General features: G+C 40.5%; 1 protein-coding gene across 1 annotated transcript in view; it reads right to left on the bottom strand.

Annotated features, from left to right (window-relative positions):
- LOC125225175 (Down syndrome cell adhesion molecule-like protein Dscam2) overlaps positions 1 to 18,503 on the bottom strand; it is a 51,001-nt gene that overhangs the window by 8,361 nt on the left and 24,137 nt on the right. Inside the window, exons 4-24 of the mRNA XM_048128756.1 lie at positions 7,176 to 7,329; positions 6,571 to 6,719; positions 6,134 to 6,224; positions 5,637 to 5,818; positions 5,408 to 5,553; positions 5,182 to 5,317; positions 4,955 to 5,074; positions 4,552 to 4,728; positions 4,273 to 4,417; positions 4,035 to 4,183; positions 3,637 to 3,844; positions 3,329 to 3,554; positions 2,933 to 3,167; positions 2,715 to 2,842; positions 2,470 to 2,638; positions 2,239 to 2,365; positions 1,731 to 1,903; positions 1,444 to 1,626; positions 970 to 1,149; positions 574 to 762; positions 158 to 442 (exon numbers count right to left, since the gene is read on the bottom strand). Of these exons, the coding sequence (XP_047984713.1) occupies positions 158 to 442; positions 574 to 762; positions 970 to 1,149; positions 1,444 to 1,626; positions 1,731 to 1,903; positions 2,239 to 2,365; positions 2,470 to 2,638; positions 2,715 to 2,842; positions 2,933 to 3,167; positions 3,329 to 3,554; positions 3,637 to 3,844; positions 4,035 to 4,183; positions 4,273 to 4,417; positions 4,552 to 4,728; positions 4,955 to 5,074; positions 5,182 to 5,317; positions 5,408 to 5,553; positions 5,637 to 5,818; positions 6,134 to 6,224; positions 6,571 to 6,719; positions 7,176 to 7,329 (3,552 nt within the window). The remainder of the gene's footprint in view (positions 1 to 157; positions 443 to 573; positions 763 to 969; positions 1,150 to 1,443; positions 1,627 to 1,730; positions 1,904 to 2,238; positions 2,366 to 2,469; positions 2,639 to 2,714; positions 2,843 to 2,932; positions 3,168 to 3,328; positions 3,555 to 3,636; positions 3,845 to 4,034; positions 4,184 to 4,272; positions 4,418 to 4,551; positions 4,729 to 4,954; positions 5,075 to 5,181; positions 5,318 to 5,407; positions 5,554 to 5,636; positions 5,819 to 6,133; positions 6,225 to 6,570; positions 6,720 to 7,175; positions 7,330 to 18,503) is intronic.

Below are 18,503 nucleotides of genomic sequence, written 5' to 3' on the forward strand. Positions count from 1 at the left end.
TTTGTTTTAATGTTTGTTGTATTATCTGTGTTAAAAAGCTGTTGGTACTCCTTAAATAAATAAGTAATAAATAAATAATAAATATTTACGCAAGAATAACTCTATTCTGGAGCGTCTATCTTATTGATTATGAAGTCATTGAAAATTCGCAACTTACCACCCTCCTCAGTAAGCGTCGAAAAATAATACGTCCCAACAGTAGTCCCAGCGGAATTAGTCGCCACCACTTTCAAATGATACCACGTCCCAGGATTCAGGTCGCACCACACCAGCGGTTCAGCCGGGCCTGCGGCGCCCGACCGCCACGCTGATTCGTCGAACCCGCGGATGGAGACTTGAAGCTGGCTTAAGGGGCAACCATTGCTGTCCCATGTTAGGAGGTTCAGCCGGACGCAGGTGCTGTTGGTGGTGATGAGGTCTTTTTCTGCTGCCGCTTTTGAAGCTGGAAACACAGGTAATAACATACATAAATTTAATTCCGATTATGCTTAGATTGATCAAAGCATATGGCCGTGAATTAGCTCAGCCGGCTTAGTTCACAAAGGAGATAAAAAAGTGTGAACAGGTACTCACGTCCACCCTTCGTAGATAGCACAAGCTCATCGCTCGGCTCACTGGGCCCGGCAGCGTTGTGAGCGCGCAGTCGTATTCTGTACGCAGCCCCACACGCGAGTCGTTCCAACGTATATGCGCGTATTTCACCCGGCAGTCGCGTTACAGCCCAGCCGATTTCGTTTGTGCGCGTCCACTCTAGCGTATAACCTGTGGATGTGGATGTATATTTTTATACTTTTTTACACTGTATTGTCACTTTTATTTTTATATGGGTCTTTTGCCTGAATTAAAATTGTTTTTTTTTTTATTTATAACTGTCTAGCCGAATTTCTAGGATACTTAGAGCGCGGAACTCTTACGTATTTCTACAACTTCTTTAACATACGTTTGTGTATATTGCCATAAGCTGCTTACTATGCACAGGACTAGGAGGCGCATCCCAAGCCAAGGACAGCCGCGCTGGCGCAGCGCCGACCAGCCTGATCGATGGGCGAGGGACGGGACTCAACGCTCGAACCTCCCACGTCACCCGCTCCTCGCCCCAAGGGTTGCTTACTGTACACGTGTAGTTGTCAGCTAAGCTGCGGTCCAGTTCTGAAATAGGTTTAAAGTGCCTTTGCTGAATAAGTAAACGACGCAGGCCTGAGCTGTGTTAAAATGAAAAGAGATATACTGACTGAGTATAACTGAAAACAGACGAGGCAGAAAGAGGTAATGTATTACAGATCCCTTACTATATAGTTTAGTGTCCATAACCTTTCATTTTGTCAAAAAATTGTACCTATTTCAATTTATGACCTTCAAGAATTTCGCAATGACATGTCATCTGATTTTGGCCTCGCCACAAAGGAACGGTTGAGCTACGCTGTGATCGGTATCTGAACTTACTCTGTATAATGATGACCTGGTCCTTCACAACTATCCTTGGGTCGATAGCGAGAGGTGGCGCCGGCCGCGCCCGTGACCAGACACGCAGCGGCGTTGGTGAGCCTGCAGCAGCACACCTAAGTCGCACGCGTGACCCTTCTGCTGCCACGATGCGACGGCCAAACGAGAGGATCTTTGCTGGAGCTGGAAATTTTATGAAGAATGATTAAGTACTTAGGTACTCGAACAATTCAAAGGACGAGCGACAAGAAACAGGTAACTGCTGATAGTCCTTGTTGTCAACTAACCTCTTGGTGTTGGTTTTCTGGCAACAATAGCGCTCATCTCTCCTTCTCCAGAAGCAGTAGCGGCCGTCACCCAAAACTCGTACAGCGTGTGCTCTTGTAGTCCACGTATTTCGGCGAAGAACTCCTCTTCATCGTCTTTGTGAATCACCATGAGATGGTTATGCGGACTGACCCTGGAATGAACCATTACGAAGTAATGTATTCTATCCATAATTTACTATTGCACTGCGTAATCGAAAGCTGGCAGCGATTATGCTCAGAAGTCATGAGTCAGAAATAAAATCCCTGTTGGTTGTCTACTGTGTATGACGTTGTTTGATTTGATTTGGTCGTAAAGGCTCTAGTGCGATAGGTAGTCTAGAACAAAGATTTGGGTGCAAACGGTACGACAAGCGGCAAATCAAAGCCGTACATCTGGTCGAATGCAAATTAGAATGACCTTTGTTTGCCGATGGTTACCGCACCGCTTGCCAAATAATCCGCCTAGCAAGGTATTCTTCGGACCTACCGCTGCGGCCTGCTGTAGACGGTGTAGTGTTTGATTCGGCCATTGCGCTGCGCAGGCGGTAGCCAGCTGACAATGATCGCGCTCTCTGAGTTTGCCAACGCTTTTATGTCTGCTGGGGCACCTGGAACTGATAGTTAGAATGGTGAGTAAGGAAGAAACTTTAAGTTAAAGAAGAGCGAAGAGCGATCTTGACCACAAATTTTTCAGAATACTGTACTTAAACATACTAACTGTCTTCATGTGTGGTGCAAGTGATTGGCGATGAAGGTGGACCAGGTCCAGCAGCTGTTCGAGCTCGAAGTACGAGCGAGTAGTTTGCTGCCCGGCGTAGAGACTGCAATACAGCTTCGGTACCACCTGCCCGTCGCGTCTCTACCTGCCCTGATGGGTCATCTACTGCCTATAACAAAATGATCAGGTGAGATTGCCATTTGACACAACGCATTTTTAAGATACGTTATAGTTTTTCTCCTAACCTCGTACACAACTTCATAGCCGAGAAGAACTCCTCCTCGTAGCGCCGGTGGAGGAGGCTCCCACCATACGCGTAGAGATTGTGCTGACAAAGCTTCGCATCGGACACGCTGCGGTGCTGCTTCAGGCACTAAGGGCAAAAAACCATATTAGAGTGTCTGAAAGAGCTGTTTCACAACTATAGCATACAGTTGAAATAACCAGGATAATGGATTGTTACCTCCTTCCAACGTAGTAGCCGTGAGCGGTGCACTCGCCGGTCCCGCACCAACAGCATTGAAAGCCCTAACGCGAACATCATAATGCGCGTGTGTTCGCAGCGGAGCCAGCGTGACGCTTGTCGCGCCCCAGCCCGAAATAGTCAGCGCCCTTGTCGCGTTGTCGCTAGCGCCTGCTTCGCGCCACGTCACTACGTAGCCTAGTAACTGCCCGTTCCATGAGTCCTGAGGTGGTGCCTAAGGTAAGAAGTATGGTCTTTAGTACTTACATAAATGGAACTACTCTTAAAATCACCATTACATAGGTAACTGAATTTTAGTTTCAAGTCTGGTGATGACGTTGTAAATTAACAGGCAGTTAGAAAGTGTCAAACTGGATTGTGGACAATTGGACATACCTCCCATTTAATGAGTAGCTCTCCAGGAGCTGTCGCTTGAACGTTGACATTATGAGGTGGCTCTGAAGGAGATTCTTCTTTAGTCTGCACAATAACTGACTCGGAGTAGTCGCTGTCTCCAATAGCGTTTACTGCAGCGAGCCGTAACGCGTACGCAGTAGCAGGTCGAAGACCCTCTACACGGTACTCCAGCGTAATTTCTGCGTTTGGGTCTGAAGACTCTTGTCTAAAACAGAAAACGATTTATCAAACCACTTGCTTGGATTGTGTAAGCTAAAATTTTTGTAATGTTCCCTAAATAAACTTACTTCTCGTAAACTCTGTCTGCTGGTACCTCCCTGGTAGGCGCATCGGTCCAGTCATTACTATCGGGTCTGTGTCGGTCACCGACGACTCTGTATTGCAGGCGGTATACTCGCACTCGTGCGTTGCCGTCGTACCCTCGTCGCCAGGCGATGGTGGCGCCACGAGTATCGGAACGCGCCACGAATAGCCCTCGGGGTGCTTCAGGGAATTCTGTGAGAAAATGTTACAATTAGGTATGTTAGTGAGCATATTCTTGAGCACCATCCAAGGAATTAATGCAAAATTCACAAATTTATTTAAAAACCAACAAAATAAGCTTTTGAGAATAAAATCGGATAAATAATGGAAGTCGATGAGGAGATTTCATAAATTCCTCTTAAAGAATTGGTCGTGTGGGTACCTTGAACAGCTAAGTAGATGAGCAGTTCGTCTCTCCCGTAAGCGTTTTCAGCGCGACAACGGTACACGCCTGAATCATGTCTCTCGGCGTGAGCGATGTTTAGTTGAGAACTCACACCGCTGTCTGAGCGCTTTTCGGAGACAGATACTCTGAAACAAATGTGCGGTTTTCAAATTAACAGTTAGATAAACACTACAATGGCTACTTCTAAATGCTGTTTCCATTTTATATATATTACCTGTATGTGGTTAAGTCTACACGTTTCATGTTGTGTGTCCATTGTAATGCAAGTGGTGGGTCGCCGCGCGCTTCGCATACTAGTGTTGCTTGCCCCGTACGCTTTACTGTCATGTTTCTTGATGAGAACTCGAAGTGTGCTGGCTCTGTATATAGTAAAAACAGTTTTGGGTACTTTTTTTTGGTGTGAAGACCAAATAATTTGTATTATCAGACAAAAGGAGCAGAAGCTTCGAATTTGGTTTGATTTAAGCAGTAAAAATATTTTCGGTAATCTTACCATTGACAGAAACAGTGATGATCTTGGATAGTCCTCTGCCAATGCCATTTTCAGCGCGGCACATGTATTGACCCTCGTGATGATGCGCTGCTGGAGATATTGACAACGAACCATTGGACAGAATTGAGAACTGCAGGTCCAAGTTCGATACTTGCCTGAAGTCATTGACACCAGAACCTGATGAAAGATAACGACAATATGAAGAACAAACCAGGTATATTTCATGACAATATAGAGGTACAGTCAACTAATTGGAACCCTAGGATATTCTACAACCATGTCAAAGTGATAAGCAGTAGGAGATTTCCTACAATCTGATTTATATCGTCACTATGAGATAGTTCTACAGCGACCTAGGGTTCCAATTGGTTGACTGTATGTTAATGATTAAGAAATAGCTTACCATGACCTTTGAGCCAAGTGATTCTAGGTTCTGGGTAGCCTTTAGTAGCACAGTGTGCCAGTATCTGAGTGCCAAGAAGAGCGGAAACATCTTGTGGCTCGTACACCCAAGATGGCGCCACTGTAATAATAAAGAACTATAAAGAAAAGAGACCGGTGAAAGAAAATAATTTCTAAATATACAAAATTATCTAAGCTGATTCACAAGAAGTCACGAAAAATACAAACCTTTGACAGCGAGTCTCGCAGTGTGGTTCACTTCTGCAGCAGAATTGGTGGCAACACATGTATATTCGCCGCTGTGTTTTGAGGTCACGTGTGAAAAGATTAGGAAGCTGAACTCATCGAGTGACTTTTCTTGAACCTGAAACGTAGAAATTCATTAAGAAGATGGACATGGAATCACATCATGTTGTTCAGCATAATAAACAGATGAGTCACACGACTTACTCACCTGAAGATTGGAAGGGATATGCTGTCCATCTTTTAACCATGAGAAGTATACCGGTTTATCACCTGACGTAATTCCACACAGCACTTGTATGGAGCTCCCTTCAACGAGGTCAGGAGGGAATGTAAATCCAGAAATCTTCGGAGGATCTGAAACATTTTTTTAGATCGCTTACTCTGGTGTAATTGACAGAATGAAATCTGTTACACTGTAACACACATTTTTGACTTACTTCTTACAAAAATTTGTACATCTTTCTGTGCATACTGCCCCGAAGGTGCTGTGACTCGACAAGAGTAGACTCCTGCGTCTGCGGGTTCCGCCGGCCACAGCAATAGCTCGCCTCCCATCCCTGAGAGAGCTCGCCCACCGCTTGGGTTCAGATCCATACCACCGCGCTGCCAGACTATTTCACTGGAACAAAATTTTATTTAAGGGGGTCTACAGACACACGTTTGACCACTTTTGGGTAAACATGTTCTTGTAATGCTGTTTTTCTTGTCGCTATGAATATAGACAAGGCTTGTTTTGTTTAAACATGCGAAATAGGTATGCTCAGCGCTATTATACAAAAAAGGAATAAGAAATTACCTAGATCTGATTACTAACTCGGACCAGAAATCTGTAAAGATAACACATAGGTAAGGGGTAACAGAACAAACGACTAAAAAGATAAAAGGAAATAAAATGAAACTTATAAGTTTACTAAGCAAATGCACCTCCATCAACCTGATTGGAAATCCAGAGTAGGGGCAGTAGACTGTAGTGTTCACGCCAGCGACTACGCGCACCGGGCCAATGCTGCGGATTGATGGGTGACCTGGAAACCAAGCCAAGATCTAGTTCAGTCACTACATTGTATATTATAAGTTACTAAATTTATAGGATAAAATTCCAGACAAACAGCACTGTGTAGGAAAATGAATACGTCTGGGTGCGTCAGCCGACGCGCCAATCGAACGAAACGCAACTATCACTGTCCAAATAATAGTTTTCGTTAATCTACCACTGTACCTAATTAGCGCGCAGTTGTTGTTTTAATGCGATCTACTGAGCGTTGAATCCATGCATGTAACAAATATGCTCTTATACTGCCGACAAAATCACTGGCTAGTTATGTTACCAATGTCTTAACGTTGGCAAGAGGCAAAATAAGCCATATTTACCGTAAACGTTGAGCCGTGTGGAATGTTCAGCGGCACCCCGCGAGTTGTGCGCGCGGCAAGTGTATCGTCCACCGTCTTCTGGCCGAACCGACGAGATGTTCAAGTAGCTGACCACGTCACCGTTGGCGCTCATGAATTGAGTGATGGTTCTGTAATTATAGAAATGTGGTTAAAATTAATTCAATGCATTGTAGTAATCACTAGCCGCCTCTATTTCCCCGTAAAGAATTACATCTGCCATTTCCAGATTTGTTACTGTGCCTTAGGGTTTAAGGTAAACCCGCTAGTGATCCAGCGGACTTCAAGCTCTAAGGAGGCATGCCGGAGAATGCGATGAAGATGATTATGGTGGAGTCTCGCTTACGGTCAGGATACCGCTACTGCTTTTATAGATCTCGTGTCACAGCATACCTGTACTGAGCGGTGAGTATTTTTGATAACACAATGATTATTTATAAGTCGGCGGTGTTTATTTGTTTAATACTCCCGACGTCAAAACACACAATTGCATCCTTCAAAATACCGTCCATCACTTGGACCTTCAAATTTTTTCGTCATCGAAGGGCTTTTCAAACCTTCCACTTACTACCACCCCGCGAATATACCTTTGCGGTGTATTAAGCTCTTCTATAGGCTGCATATCCAGCAGCCAGGTGAACCGTGGTGGCGGCGAGCCTGATGCGGCGCAGTGCATCGCCAGCGCCGGTCCCGGGTGCAATGCCTGCTCGATGAATGTATAGTGCAACTCGGGTGCTGTGTCTGTGGACAATAATTACCGTTTAATGAACGCCGAAAATCGTCAAAAGATCGGCCAAAATTTATGATTGTTATTAATAGTCTGGTAATATATGTATGTACAGAAGTATTAAATCATATTGAACTGTTCACATTTTTTAAATATTGAATTCAAATTTGAAACTAATCAAAATGGGTTAGCTCTAGGACCAAACTTTAGTACTAATAACGTTAATCCCCTTCCCGCAGGAAATAAATAAAATATTAGTTGAAATTGGAATTTAAATAACAGTCTGTAGAGTTGAATATTGTCGTGGTAAAGGTTGAAGTGTAAATAAAAGTTCGTTTTATTATCAGCTAGTTTTCTATCTTATCTTTTATCAAATTAGTACCTAATGGACACAACTTAAACAACCTCCGGTAAAATTTGTATGAGAGTTGAATAACTATCATAAATCAAGCGCTGGGGTTGAACTCACGACAGTGACTTGCGTATATATAGGTATACGTGCCTTCCTATGGTTAAATGGTTTTCGGATACTATTAACCCCATAATCTCTTATCATTATTCATCCCAATCCCTATAACTACAGGCATAAATAAATATTACATCAGTAAAGTTCATCCCCTTAATGAGTCAAGATAGGCGCAAACATTAAGCCAACCACTACGGGAAGCCACCCGTAAATGACCGGAAAAACGCCAAGAAAAACAATAAGACTGATGTTAGGCTAACATACGACGATAATGTTTACTGACTGGTCCCATAAGGAAAACAAATACACATGCTAGGTTTTGAGTAATCTGTCTATCAATCTAGTGATGAGTAGGAAGCCATTTGTCATTTTTATTGTAAGAACATATTTGTTGGTACGACGGACGGAGATGGATATATGTACACCGTGTTTTTATTGACTTCCGTTAACTTTAAGGGAAAACACTCTAAGTGAGTTACCATTAATATTTCTCTTAAAAACTAGTGTCTTAAGTCTTACTGTTATAGAGTTACTCATATTTATTTTGTAATTTTATTGTTAAGTTTGTTTTATGTAATTAGGTACCTATCTGAATATTATAACTTTAAAAGAGGTAAGTACTACGTACATCTTGATTATAAATATGAATCTACGATGACGATAACTATAGTTATTTTCATTACCTCACCGTTTGCCTACTGTATATTTTTGCTGTGACAGCAATCATATCATGCCAGTATGATTGCGAACAACGGATTGTTAGATAAATCAACACGAAAACACATTCCAATCAGTGAGCGCAAACATCACTAGCGATTTAGATACCAGTTACGAAAATACCTATTAAAAGTTACTAGCGAACCGCCCCCGGTTTGCACGGGCGATATAATAATATGGCTGTAGTAGGTACCTAAGTTTTGCAGATAAAGATGTGCCACTGTGTTCTTTTAGTGTAGAAAAAATATACATTTTCAGCATTAATTACCTTGTGTTGTCAATGAAACGGCTAAGGCAGCGTTTTTAAAACTTAGCCAGAGTGATTTTTTCCGACTACAGTAACAAACTTAGCCATATTTCAACCAATTCACTCAAAACCTTAACAAATTAAGTAGATATATGCCTAAACTATCCCCAAGAATGACCTAATTCATATAAAACCTGAAATGCACAGCATGAAGCTTTATTGCCATACCCTACCAGGGTTCCATGTGATCCTATGTATGAAAACAACTTTGTAACCATGGTTCGCAATTATTAACGATTATCTTATCTTATCTTATTAAACTTACGCAGCTGTTAACGAGTTAGAACTTTTCATACGTAAATAAATATTCAATTGCGTTATTATTTTTTTCAGTCTGCTGATTTTTGATTTGCTTAGTGACGCGAGCGCGACGAATAAATTGACAAATTGCAAAATTACTGCTAGATGTTTAAATTACGTAGGTGTATTATCTTTTTCTGAATATTTTATCTTTATTACTTATGCAGTTAGTATCGAATATAAGTATTTACCTACTTCTGGAACACACCTTTATTTTTATGGCACGAGTTTTATGATTTTGGCGCAATAACTGTCACAATATATTCGACGTGGACTGTACTAGTCTAATTAAATTGCTATTAGCGTATTCCCATTTCACATACCACAGACTAAAGTACATTATATCAAGATTCCACGCCGCCAAATTAATCTGACATTACGAGTGTCTTCAAGGAGCGCACACTGCAACAATTAGATGCAGACAGCAAGTTATGGGCCCTAAATTGCGCGGGCAGCGGTCGTGAGGTCTTTATTACACGGCCTGACGCCGGACGCTGCGACAGGCGATACTTTACTGTGTGGCGAAGTTCATAAGCTGAAGCTGGATATGAACGTCACTGAGAAAATCGACATATTATTTTTTTGTAAGTATATGAAGACAATTTACCAAACAATCATGTCGACAAGCGTACTACAAAGGATCTGTCTGGTTATGAATGAGTACGATACAGTTTCTTCTCAGATAAAGTACCCGGGGTTTGAGTATACAGAAATATGTATAAGATCTATCTACTAACCCCCTTATTCACAAACGTTCACTAAAGTTATCAAGCCGGTAAAGTTCGTTTGTCCCTTTCCGACGTATTGGTGTCAGAGAAAGCGGCAAACTAACTTTATTAGCTTGATAACTTTTTAGTGAACGTAAGTATCGGAAGAATGCATTATTTGATCAACGAAGTTAAAGTGGTCTAATAAGTAAAGTTAAGATTAATATAGAATAAATATTTATTACGAATGTGATTATTAATGCGAGCTGTATTCCTTGGGGTTACGTGGACTAGTTTTTAATGTGATGAAAAAATACTCACCGAAGAACTAAATGTATGAATGAAAATAAAGGTTTATGAACAGTAGCCTATCTTGTTACTTGAACCGTTTTTGTATATTTGGCGCAACGCCAACTACGCTGCATTGTTAGCTTTTATATTAATAACAAAATATTCCACCCCGATGGACTAATTGCGTAATTGTTGACTACCCCTTTAGTGAAATGGTTCCTTTTAACTTGCTTGTTTATTTCTGTTTGCGAGCATTGTTTACAGGATTAACAGGCATTCTAATTTGACAAATCGTCAAAATCGTGATATTGATACGGCATGGATCGCATGAGAAGTGATGGAACTGCGTGCGTAGCCGAATGCACAAACGCTCACGAAACGTAACGCTCGTAGATATCTATCTCTATCGCTCTTGCGTATTGGCGCGACAGAGCCAGACCACCTTTCGCGGCGTTTCGTTTTCGTTTCGCGTCGTAGAAATGCCATTCGGCTACGGGACCTGGTTTATGTAAGCCTAGTACCTACTCATATGCCAAACGATTACGCTCTGTATATTATGGCCCCTGTACACACATGGCCAACGGTTCCACCAGCCCTTTGTGAAACCCCTTGGCCAAGATAAGAGCCGCTGTTTACACATTGGCGAACCAATCACTTGGCATTGGCTCTTCATGAAAGATGGACGTGTAATGAAAAAATCTAGGAAATTCTTGGTCATAGACGTTGTCAGAAAAAAAATATTAAAAAATAATAACCCCGTAGTAAAATTAAATTATTTGCAATATTAACAATTTTTTGAATATTCTGATAAGAACATTTATCTTTTTTAGGAAATACATTAAACATTTGCAAGGTTATTTTATTTCCTAAAATCTACACTATTATTGGCATAGATAAACTTATTATTTTCGTAAATATATCACTACTGTCCTCTCTGACGGCTGACGACCAACTGAATGAAGCGCCAACGTGTAAACGCAGTTGGCCATTGGCGCCAAGATCCTTTGATGTGTGGACAAAAAACCGACACGAATCGGTTGGCCGGCAAGCGCAAGCGCCAACTGCCAACTTACGGCCAAGTAGCCCTCTACACACATGGCCAAGGGGGTTGGTGGAACTGTTGGCCATGTGTGTACAGCGGCCATTACGCGTAGCGATCGAAACACATCACACGCCTCAATTAGAAATATATCCGTCAAAAATCAAAATATCAAAAGTAACGTTACTTTTGTCCTTGACTTATCCAATAAATATCGTAACGAGATCGCAATTATAACGGTTTTGAAAATTTGAATAGGGCTCTAAGACGGTATTTTCAAATGTTCTTGTATTGTGGGGAACGTTCTTAATTAATTTAATTGTTGGTAGGATTTGAAGGGGGAATCAGTAAACGTTTTGTTGTACCTGCAGAATGAATGAATAAGAAAATAACCTTTTTAAGTAGGTACTTCTTGAATGAAATAAAGATCATTGAATTACGTTTCTTTGAAATAGACAGAAAATAATTTATAATAAATATTGGGGGACACCACTCGAACTTAAACTCAACTCGACTAGTGTTATAATAGTGTGTATATATACAGGGTGGCCCATTCAAATCGGTCAGTATGGGAAAGTCTGAAACTGTAAGACATACGAAGATTTGTTCATAGGAACCATGTCACCGATTTTGATAAAAAGAAAAACTGCATTCATACAATTAAAAAAAAAGTGTACCCAGCTGGGGAATCGAACCCGGTTGTTTTGAAAAAATAAACTTACACCATTTCTATTCAGATATCGTTTGTGTAGGTCTTAAGCAGTAAATATCTCTAAGAAACATAATGTCTAAAATGAATAAAATGCATTTTTTTCACATACTTTAATTTATCATAGTAGGTGTTCAAAGTGACCACCGTTACAATATTCAGCAAGTTCAGGCATGTAAAATTGTCTCTATGGTTGTTTGTACCTCTCTACTTGTTACATACACCGTGTTATGTATCATGTGGCATTGGCATTGCATTAAACCTTTAAGGAAGTTTTGTTATCTACAGTAATATTATTATCTATTATTGCAACTGCTTACTTCTATTAATCAAACACTAACAATCAATTGAAAAGCCCACTTAAAGTAAGTATGTAGATATTGTAGATACAGAGACGTGTTAAACCTCATTTGAAAATGGAACGTGTCGGTGTGACTGGCCGAATAGCGATACATTGAATATTGTATTGAAAAAGACGGTGGTCACTTTGACCACCTACTATGATAAATTAAAGTATGTGAAAAAAATGCATTTTATTCATTTTAGACATTATGTTACTTAGAGATATTTACTGCTTAAGACCTACACAAACGATATCTGAATAGAAATAGTGTAAGTTTATTTTTTCAAAACAACCGGGTTCGATTCCCCAGCTGGGTACACTTTTTTTTTAATTGTATGAATGCAGTTTTTCTTTTTATCAAAATCGGTGACATGGTTCCTAAGAACAAATCTTCGTATGTCTTATAGTTTCAGACTTTCCCATACTGACCGATTTGAATGGGCCACCCTGTATATCGAGTTACGGTTTCAATCATAATGAAAAAAGCATTGGTAATTTAACATAATCTACTATACAAAATATAAATGTTTGCGCATCATTAAACAAATACTGCGAAACAAATATTCAGGCTACATGTTCCGTATAAGCTTTTACTAATTAACTATTGACAGAAAGATTACAATTTTGCTATCAGGCCTCTGATCAAATTGTAATATTCAAAATGTTGTCCTAAATTATCGCAAATTTAATGAGGTTCCAGCCCAACATCAATTTCATTCTGTTATCGAAATTGTTCATAGCTCATAATCAAATCACACTATGCTCGCGTTTGTAATCTAGGGAAGTGAGAGCAAGACAGGGTAGCGGCCATATATGACGATACTAGCTTTTGCCCGCGGCTTTTCTCGTGTTAGAAAGAGACAAAAAGTAGCCTATGTCACTTTCTATCCCTTCACCCATCTCCACTTAAAAAATCACGTCAACTCGTCACTCCTTTTTGCCGTCAAAGACGGACAAACAAACAGACACACACACTTTCCCATTTATAATATTAGTATGGATGGATAATTATTAATTTCACTAATGCATGATGATGCACCTACAAATCAATTCGCATAGTGACCGGCACGAAAAAACTATGATCTTAATAAGTTAGCGAATCACTGACTACTGTAAACAATGTATAATTATAATTAGGCAATTTTGCCTCTTAACTCCCCGTTCCCAATTTTGCCTTCTAACTCTTATGACCGTCAAGATTGGGACTGCTACTGGAAGGGTTCCACTCCAACTGAAGCTTCGTTTCTGAGTCACAATCTATTTTAAAGATCACTTCAATACCCTTATTAAATACGACCTGCTGAGATTAGAATAATATTTGGCAAAATCTCAATCCTTCGTCGCCTGTTCTCATGGCCTGCACCACTCAACACTTGTCACACCGACGTGATGCATGGCCTGTCCGGTTATTGCCGCTGCGTTAATCAATAAAGCCCCACCCGGTCCGCGAGCCGGTCAATCGCGACGGGTAATTAATGCCCGGCTCATTTCGCACTGGGTTATGCCAAATACACGCCTTTGTTGCATGCTAAAATGGGAGGATATTCATACAAAGGCTAGGCCTTGTTTCGACGGGAGGTCGCATGTCTTTCATTTACTGATAAGTGCTGATGATTTTCGTTGATTGCCTGTGCGAGAGACAAAAACCAAATGCAAGCCTTTGTATGCTAAAATGGGATGCAATTTGCAACTAAGGCTGCGCCTTGTTTCGACAGGACGGTGTCGTTCTTTCATTGATTTATAGGTGGTGATAATTTTCGTTTTGTTGCATGCTAAAAATAATATGCAATTATAAACAACGACTGGGCCTTGTTTTGAAAGGACGTCGTCGTTCTTCCATTGATCTACAAGTGGTGATGATTTCCGTTGATTTCCCCTGGAGGGACAAAATTCCGAATGCAAACCTTTGTTGCATGCTAAAACAATATGTAATTTCAAACAACGATTGGGCCTTGTTTTGAGAAGACGACGTCGTTCTTCCATTGATTGATAAGTGGTGATGACTTTCGTTGATTACCTCTCGAGGGACAAAATTCCGAATGCAAGCCTTTGTTGCATGCTAAAACAATAATTATGCAATGATTGATAAGTGCTAATGATTTTCGACAATTGCCTCCGCGAAATGTAGGTATGTATGTAGGTTTTGTGCATGCTAAAATGGGAAGCAATTTCGAACAAAGACTGAGCCTTGTTTCAACGTAGTGCAACGTAGTGTGATTCCATTGATTCATACTTATCATGGCTGGCTGGTGATTTTTGAAATGATGTGTGGTTTCCAAACTAAAAATACAATCGCTTGGCATAATGACTTAAAGACAGTTATTCGAACAACACTGCAGAGAACAGACAAATCTCATCATTATTGACCTTTGGCGGGCATTATTATTAGGCTATGTTATTAATATAATTTGATTACACGAGTGAGCTGTACCAAGGTAATGTACAATGTTAAATACGTATAAGAATTATTTATTTCGCCATTCTAAAATCCAATTTCCGCTGTAATTGTCAGAATCATGCTTAGGCCTCGCGCAACATTTTACACGGGCTTAGCGAAATTAAATGTTGGCTTTGACATGAGGTAGCTTATCTATATTCGTTTATATTTTGGAAGGTAACACGTGTAAAATTAGGAAAATCTGACCAGAAACATGTATTTACAAAACATGAACATGGTTGCACGTAGCACGTAGAACCGATGGCCGTTGGGGCGGAAAGGTTCTCGAGTGGCGACCGCGTACCGGAGGGCGAAGTGTGGGTAGGTGGACTGATGACCTGGTGAAAGTCGCAGGAGTCCGCTGGATGCGGGTGGCGCAGGACAGGTCATTGTGTCAATCTTTGGGGGAGGCCTAAGTCCAGCAGTGGACGTCTTTCGGCTGATATGATGAACATGGTTGCGGAATAACACTTTAAGTTCTCGCGCTTTGTACACATATTTAAAGTCACACACAGGTCGAACGCGATTAATTAACATAATTTTTACCTTTTCATCCGAGACATCTGCAATCGGTGGTCACATCCCTGGTTAACAGGGCTCGAGACTTATGTGACTCTGAACACTTAGACGAGGAGTTAGCCCATGTTCAGAAGGTGCTGAGGAAAAATGGGTATTTGCAGACAATCCCGCGCAAGACTAAGAAGAGGGAGAGACATCCGCAGGTTGACAGGCAACCAGCCTTTTTGCCGTATGTGAAAGGGATAACGGATAAAGTTGGATCAGTACTAAGAAAAGTCTCCATTAAGACTGTATACACACCGTTATCTAAAGTAGCGAGTCTCTTACGCAGTCCTAAGGATGTCATTCCGTACCAAAGTCCGGGTGTCTACAAGATAGATTGCAGTTGTGGAAGTGCGTATATTGGCCAAGCAAAGCGCAGCGTTCAAGAGAGGGTGAAGGAACACATAGCGGCAGTTAAAAATCGCCATATACACAAATCTGCAATCGCCGAGCACTTGCTTACTGCGGAAACGAATTACTGGATTGAGCTACACAAACCCAAAGTTCTTTCCACCGAGCGACACTATTATCCCCGGATTGTGAGGGAGGCGATCGAAATTAAAAAATATCCTAAAAACTTTAACAGGGAAGACGGGTATAGATTATCGCCAACATGGGGACCAGTGATTCAAATGTTCAAACCAAAAGATCTATCTTCGGACCAGTGCGCGGATGTTGTGAGTGCTGTGTGTCGTGCGGTGGGAAATAAACAATAACTAAAAGCGTGTAGATTATATTTATTTGTCTACCCCGAACATTTATATAAATTAATATCGGGTAGTTTTGTGTTGTTTACATCTCCGGTGACACTTTGCTGGGACGTCAGTCTTCCGCGACCACGGCCAGTGCAACCTGGCCGAAACGTTGGGAAAAAAGGTAAAAATTATGTTAATTAATCGCGTTCGACCTGTGTGTGACTTTAAATATGGTTGCGGAATTTCATTAGATTTTTTTTTCAGTACATAAATATGACACACGGCAGTAACAGCATGCCATAATCATATATTTTTGGTCAATCGGCCTATGCGAAGCTACGGGCGATTGAAACGCTACAGTAGAGAGACAGCAAGAGCTATAGGTAGCTGCGATACGCTTACGATGTGATATTGGCTCTTTACCTTGACTTTTTCTACTATGTAAATATGTAAAGTTTTTTGGCACATTCTATAGTCCCAACGGCAGTTTTTGACATATGAGGCTTCGTTGAATTGTGATAATAAGTTACATACTTACATAACAAAAATGGTGGCCTAAAAAAATGTAGGGGCCTTGATTTGATGAAGGCCATTTCATAACGTTTTTTGGACTTTTTGCTTTGATGATAAGTAATTATTGGCCTTCTTGAATATAAAATAATAGCATTACAACTTATTCAGTTTTTTAGCAACTGATTAGTTTACCGATTCCAGAGACAATCAACCCCAATACCTAATCAGTAATAACAATAAACCAGACACTCACAAATAAGTATTAGAAAAACAACATAAAACCGAACAATTAGCACGCCCCCGATAAATCCCCGAACGAAGGCAAAGCAATAACCCGAAGTCAAAGGCAAACCATTCGATACTAACAGGATATTTCTATTTGTCGCTTTGACCTCGCCGGTTTTTGTCGAGTAACGATTTAATATACGTTCCGACGTGATTGATGAACGTTCAAACGTGTTTGATACTTAGCTTTAGAGTCTTACCAGTGAGTGCTTGCACAAGCATTTTTACAGAATTTTTCGTATAGCAACAATTTTATCCGTCAAAAGTGTGAAACAACTGTCAAAAAGTTGACAGCTTCTCTTTGGACATAATTCATAAACTAAAACATCAAACTTTGTGTTACAATCTAAAGATTTTTTGAATTTGCCGCTTTTTTTATGAAGCCATTCGCTGGTTTCGGACTTTAGTTTCAAGGTTGTAGGGCAGCTTATCTCAACTTTGTGTTGATAAAGAGGTAACGGAGTAAAGGTACAAAGTTCATTTCAGTCCGTGTCCGCTCGTGCGACTTTGAGTAGGTCTTAGTTTTAACTATAAAACTCCCGTGAGACTCATACATATTTAAAAATATTTTAAGCAGGTCTTGTAGGTAATCTTATTAAGAGTTCTGTCATATCATATCATATACATTATTATGTGGAGGGTGGTTGCATAAAAACAAGAAATCAGTCTGAAAGCAGCGCTCGTCTTCCCGTTCCCTGTGTCCTTACATAGATAAAAATGGCGCAGTCGGTAGGATACGAACCTACGCTCCTAAAGGGAATCTGATTTCGACTCAGACAATCATGAAATATTGTTTACATCAAGCTTAAAATAGATTGATGGTTCACATCGTCAGGCTCAAGTATATTCGAGTGGCTAAGATATTTCCAATAATTTTAATGAAGGCTTACGCACATCGTGATTTAAAATATTCACAAGCGCTAAGGTGAGATGGAGTAGGAATGGAGGAATTTTCTTGAGGGGTGAGATGAAAAATGTTCCGTAATACGAAGCACTACAGCGGCTTTCTATCTTACCAGTAATGACGATCCCTTCAATATTAACCCGTCTTCTTTGCATCCTGTTACCCTCTGCTGGGGTGTAGGCCTCGAATAATATTTCTCCATTTACTCCGGTCTTGAGCAGTTTGGGTAACCTCCTCCCACCCAAAATTAACACATGTTACCTTATTTATAATGGAGGCTTATCAATAAAAATAAATATGGAGGTTTTCTTCACAAATTTGCGAACACCTTGGCGATTCCGAATTAAAGACTCATGGCGACTGTACCATCCGTTTTATCAGTTAACGGTGAAAATATGGTTTTCAATAAGCTTAAATTCTACTTAACCGTGCCTTCACTTGCAAATTAACTCGCGATAAACTTTAAAATCGAAAATCCAAAGACAGTAAAAGGTAATGTGTCCATAAAATCAAATGAAGCCCCAACGCTGAGAAAAGAAAAGAAAATCAATTAAAGGGAACTAGACTTCGGGGGCACTTTACAGTGATGGCGTTACGTTTAATCCCGCCTTTTAATGCCTTCCCAAAGGGCTGAATATTTTAATTCGTAATGAAACCTTTGTTGCCGGCGACTCAAAAAGTTTCAGATTAGATTTTGTTAATCTTCACGTTTATTGGAGTCTCAAACTATGCCTATTTTGAAGAAAGGTCCGGTGTACAAAAATTCAATTATGTATGAGAGTCAGTAAATCTTGCTTTTTAGTCAAACGAAATACCTATTTTTATATTTGAAATGAAACGAGTAGCCGTTGCAATGAGACTATTTTTTATTTTTTTAAAAACATCACAGATAGTGACATGTGTAGGTTACACAG

This window comes from Leguminivora glycinivorella, chromosome 4, assembly GCF_023078275.1.
Source record: "Leguminivora glycinivorella isolate SPB_JAAS2020 chromosome 4, LegGlyc_1.1, whole genome shotgun sequence".
NCBI classification, from domain to species: Eukaryota; Metazoa; Arthropoda; class Insecta; order Lepidoptera; family Tortricidae; genus Leguminivora; species Leguminivora glycinivorella.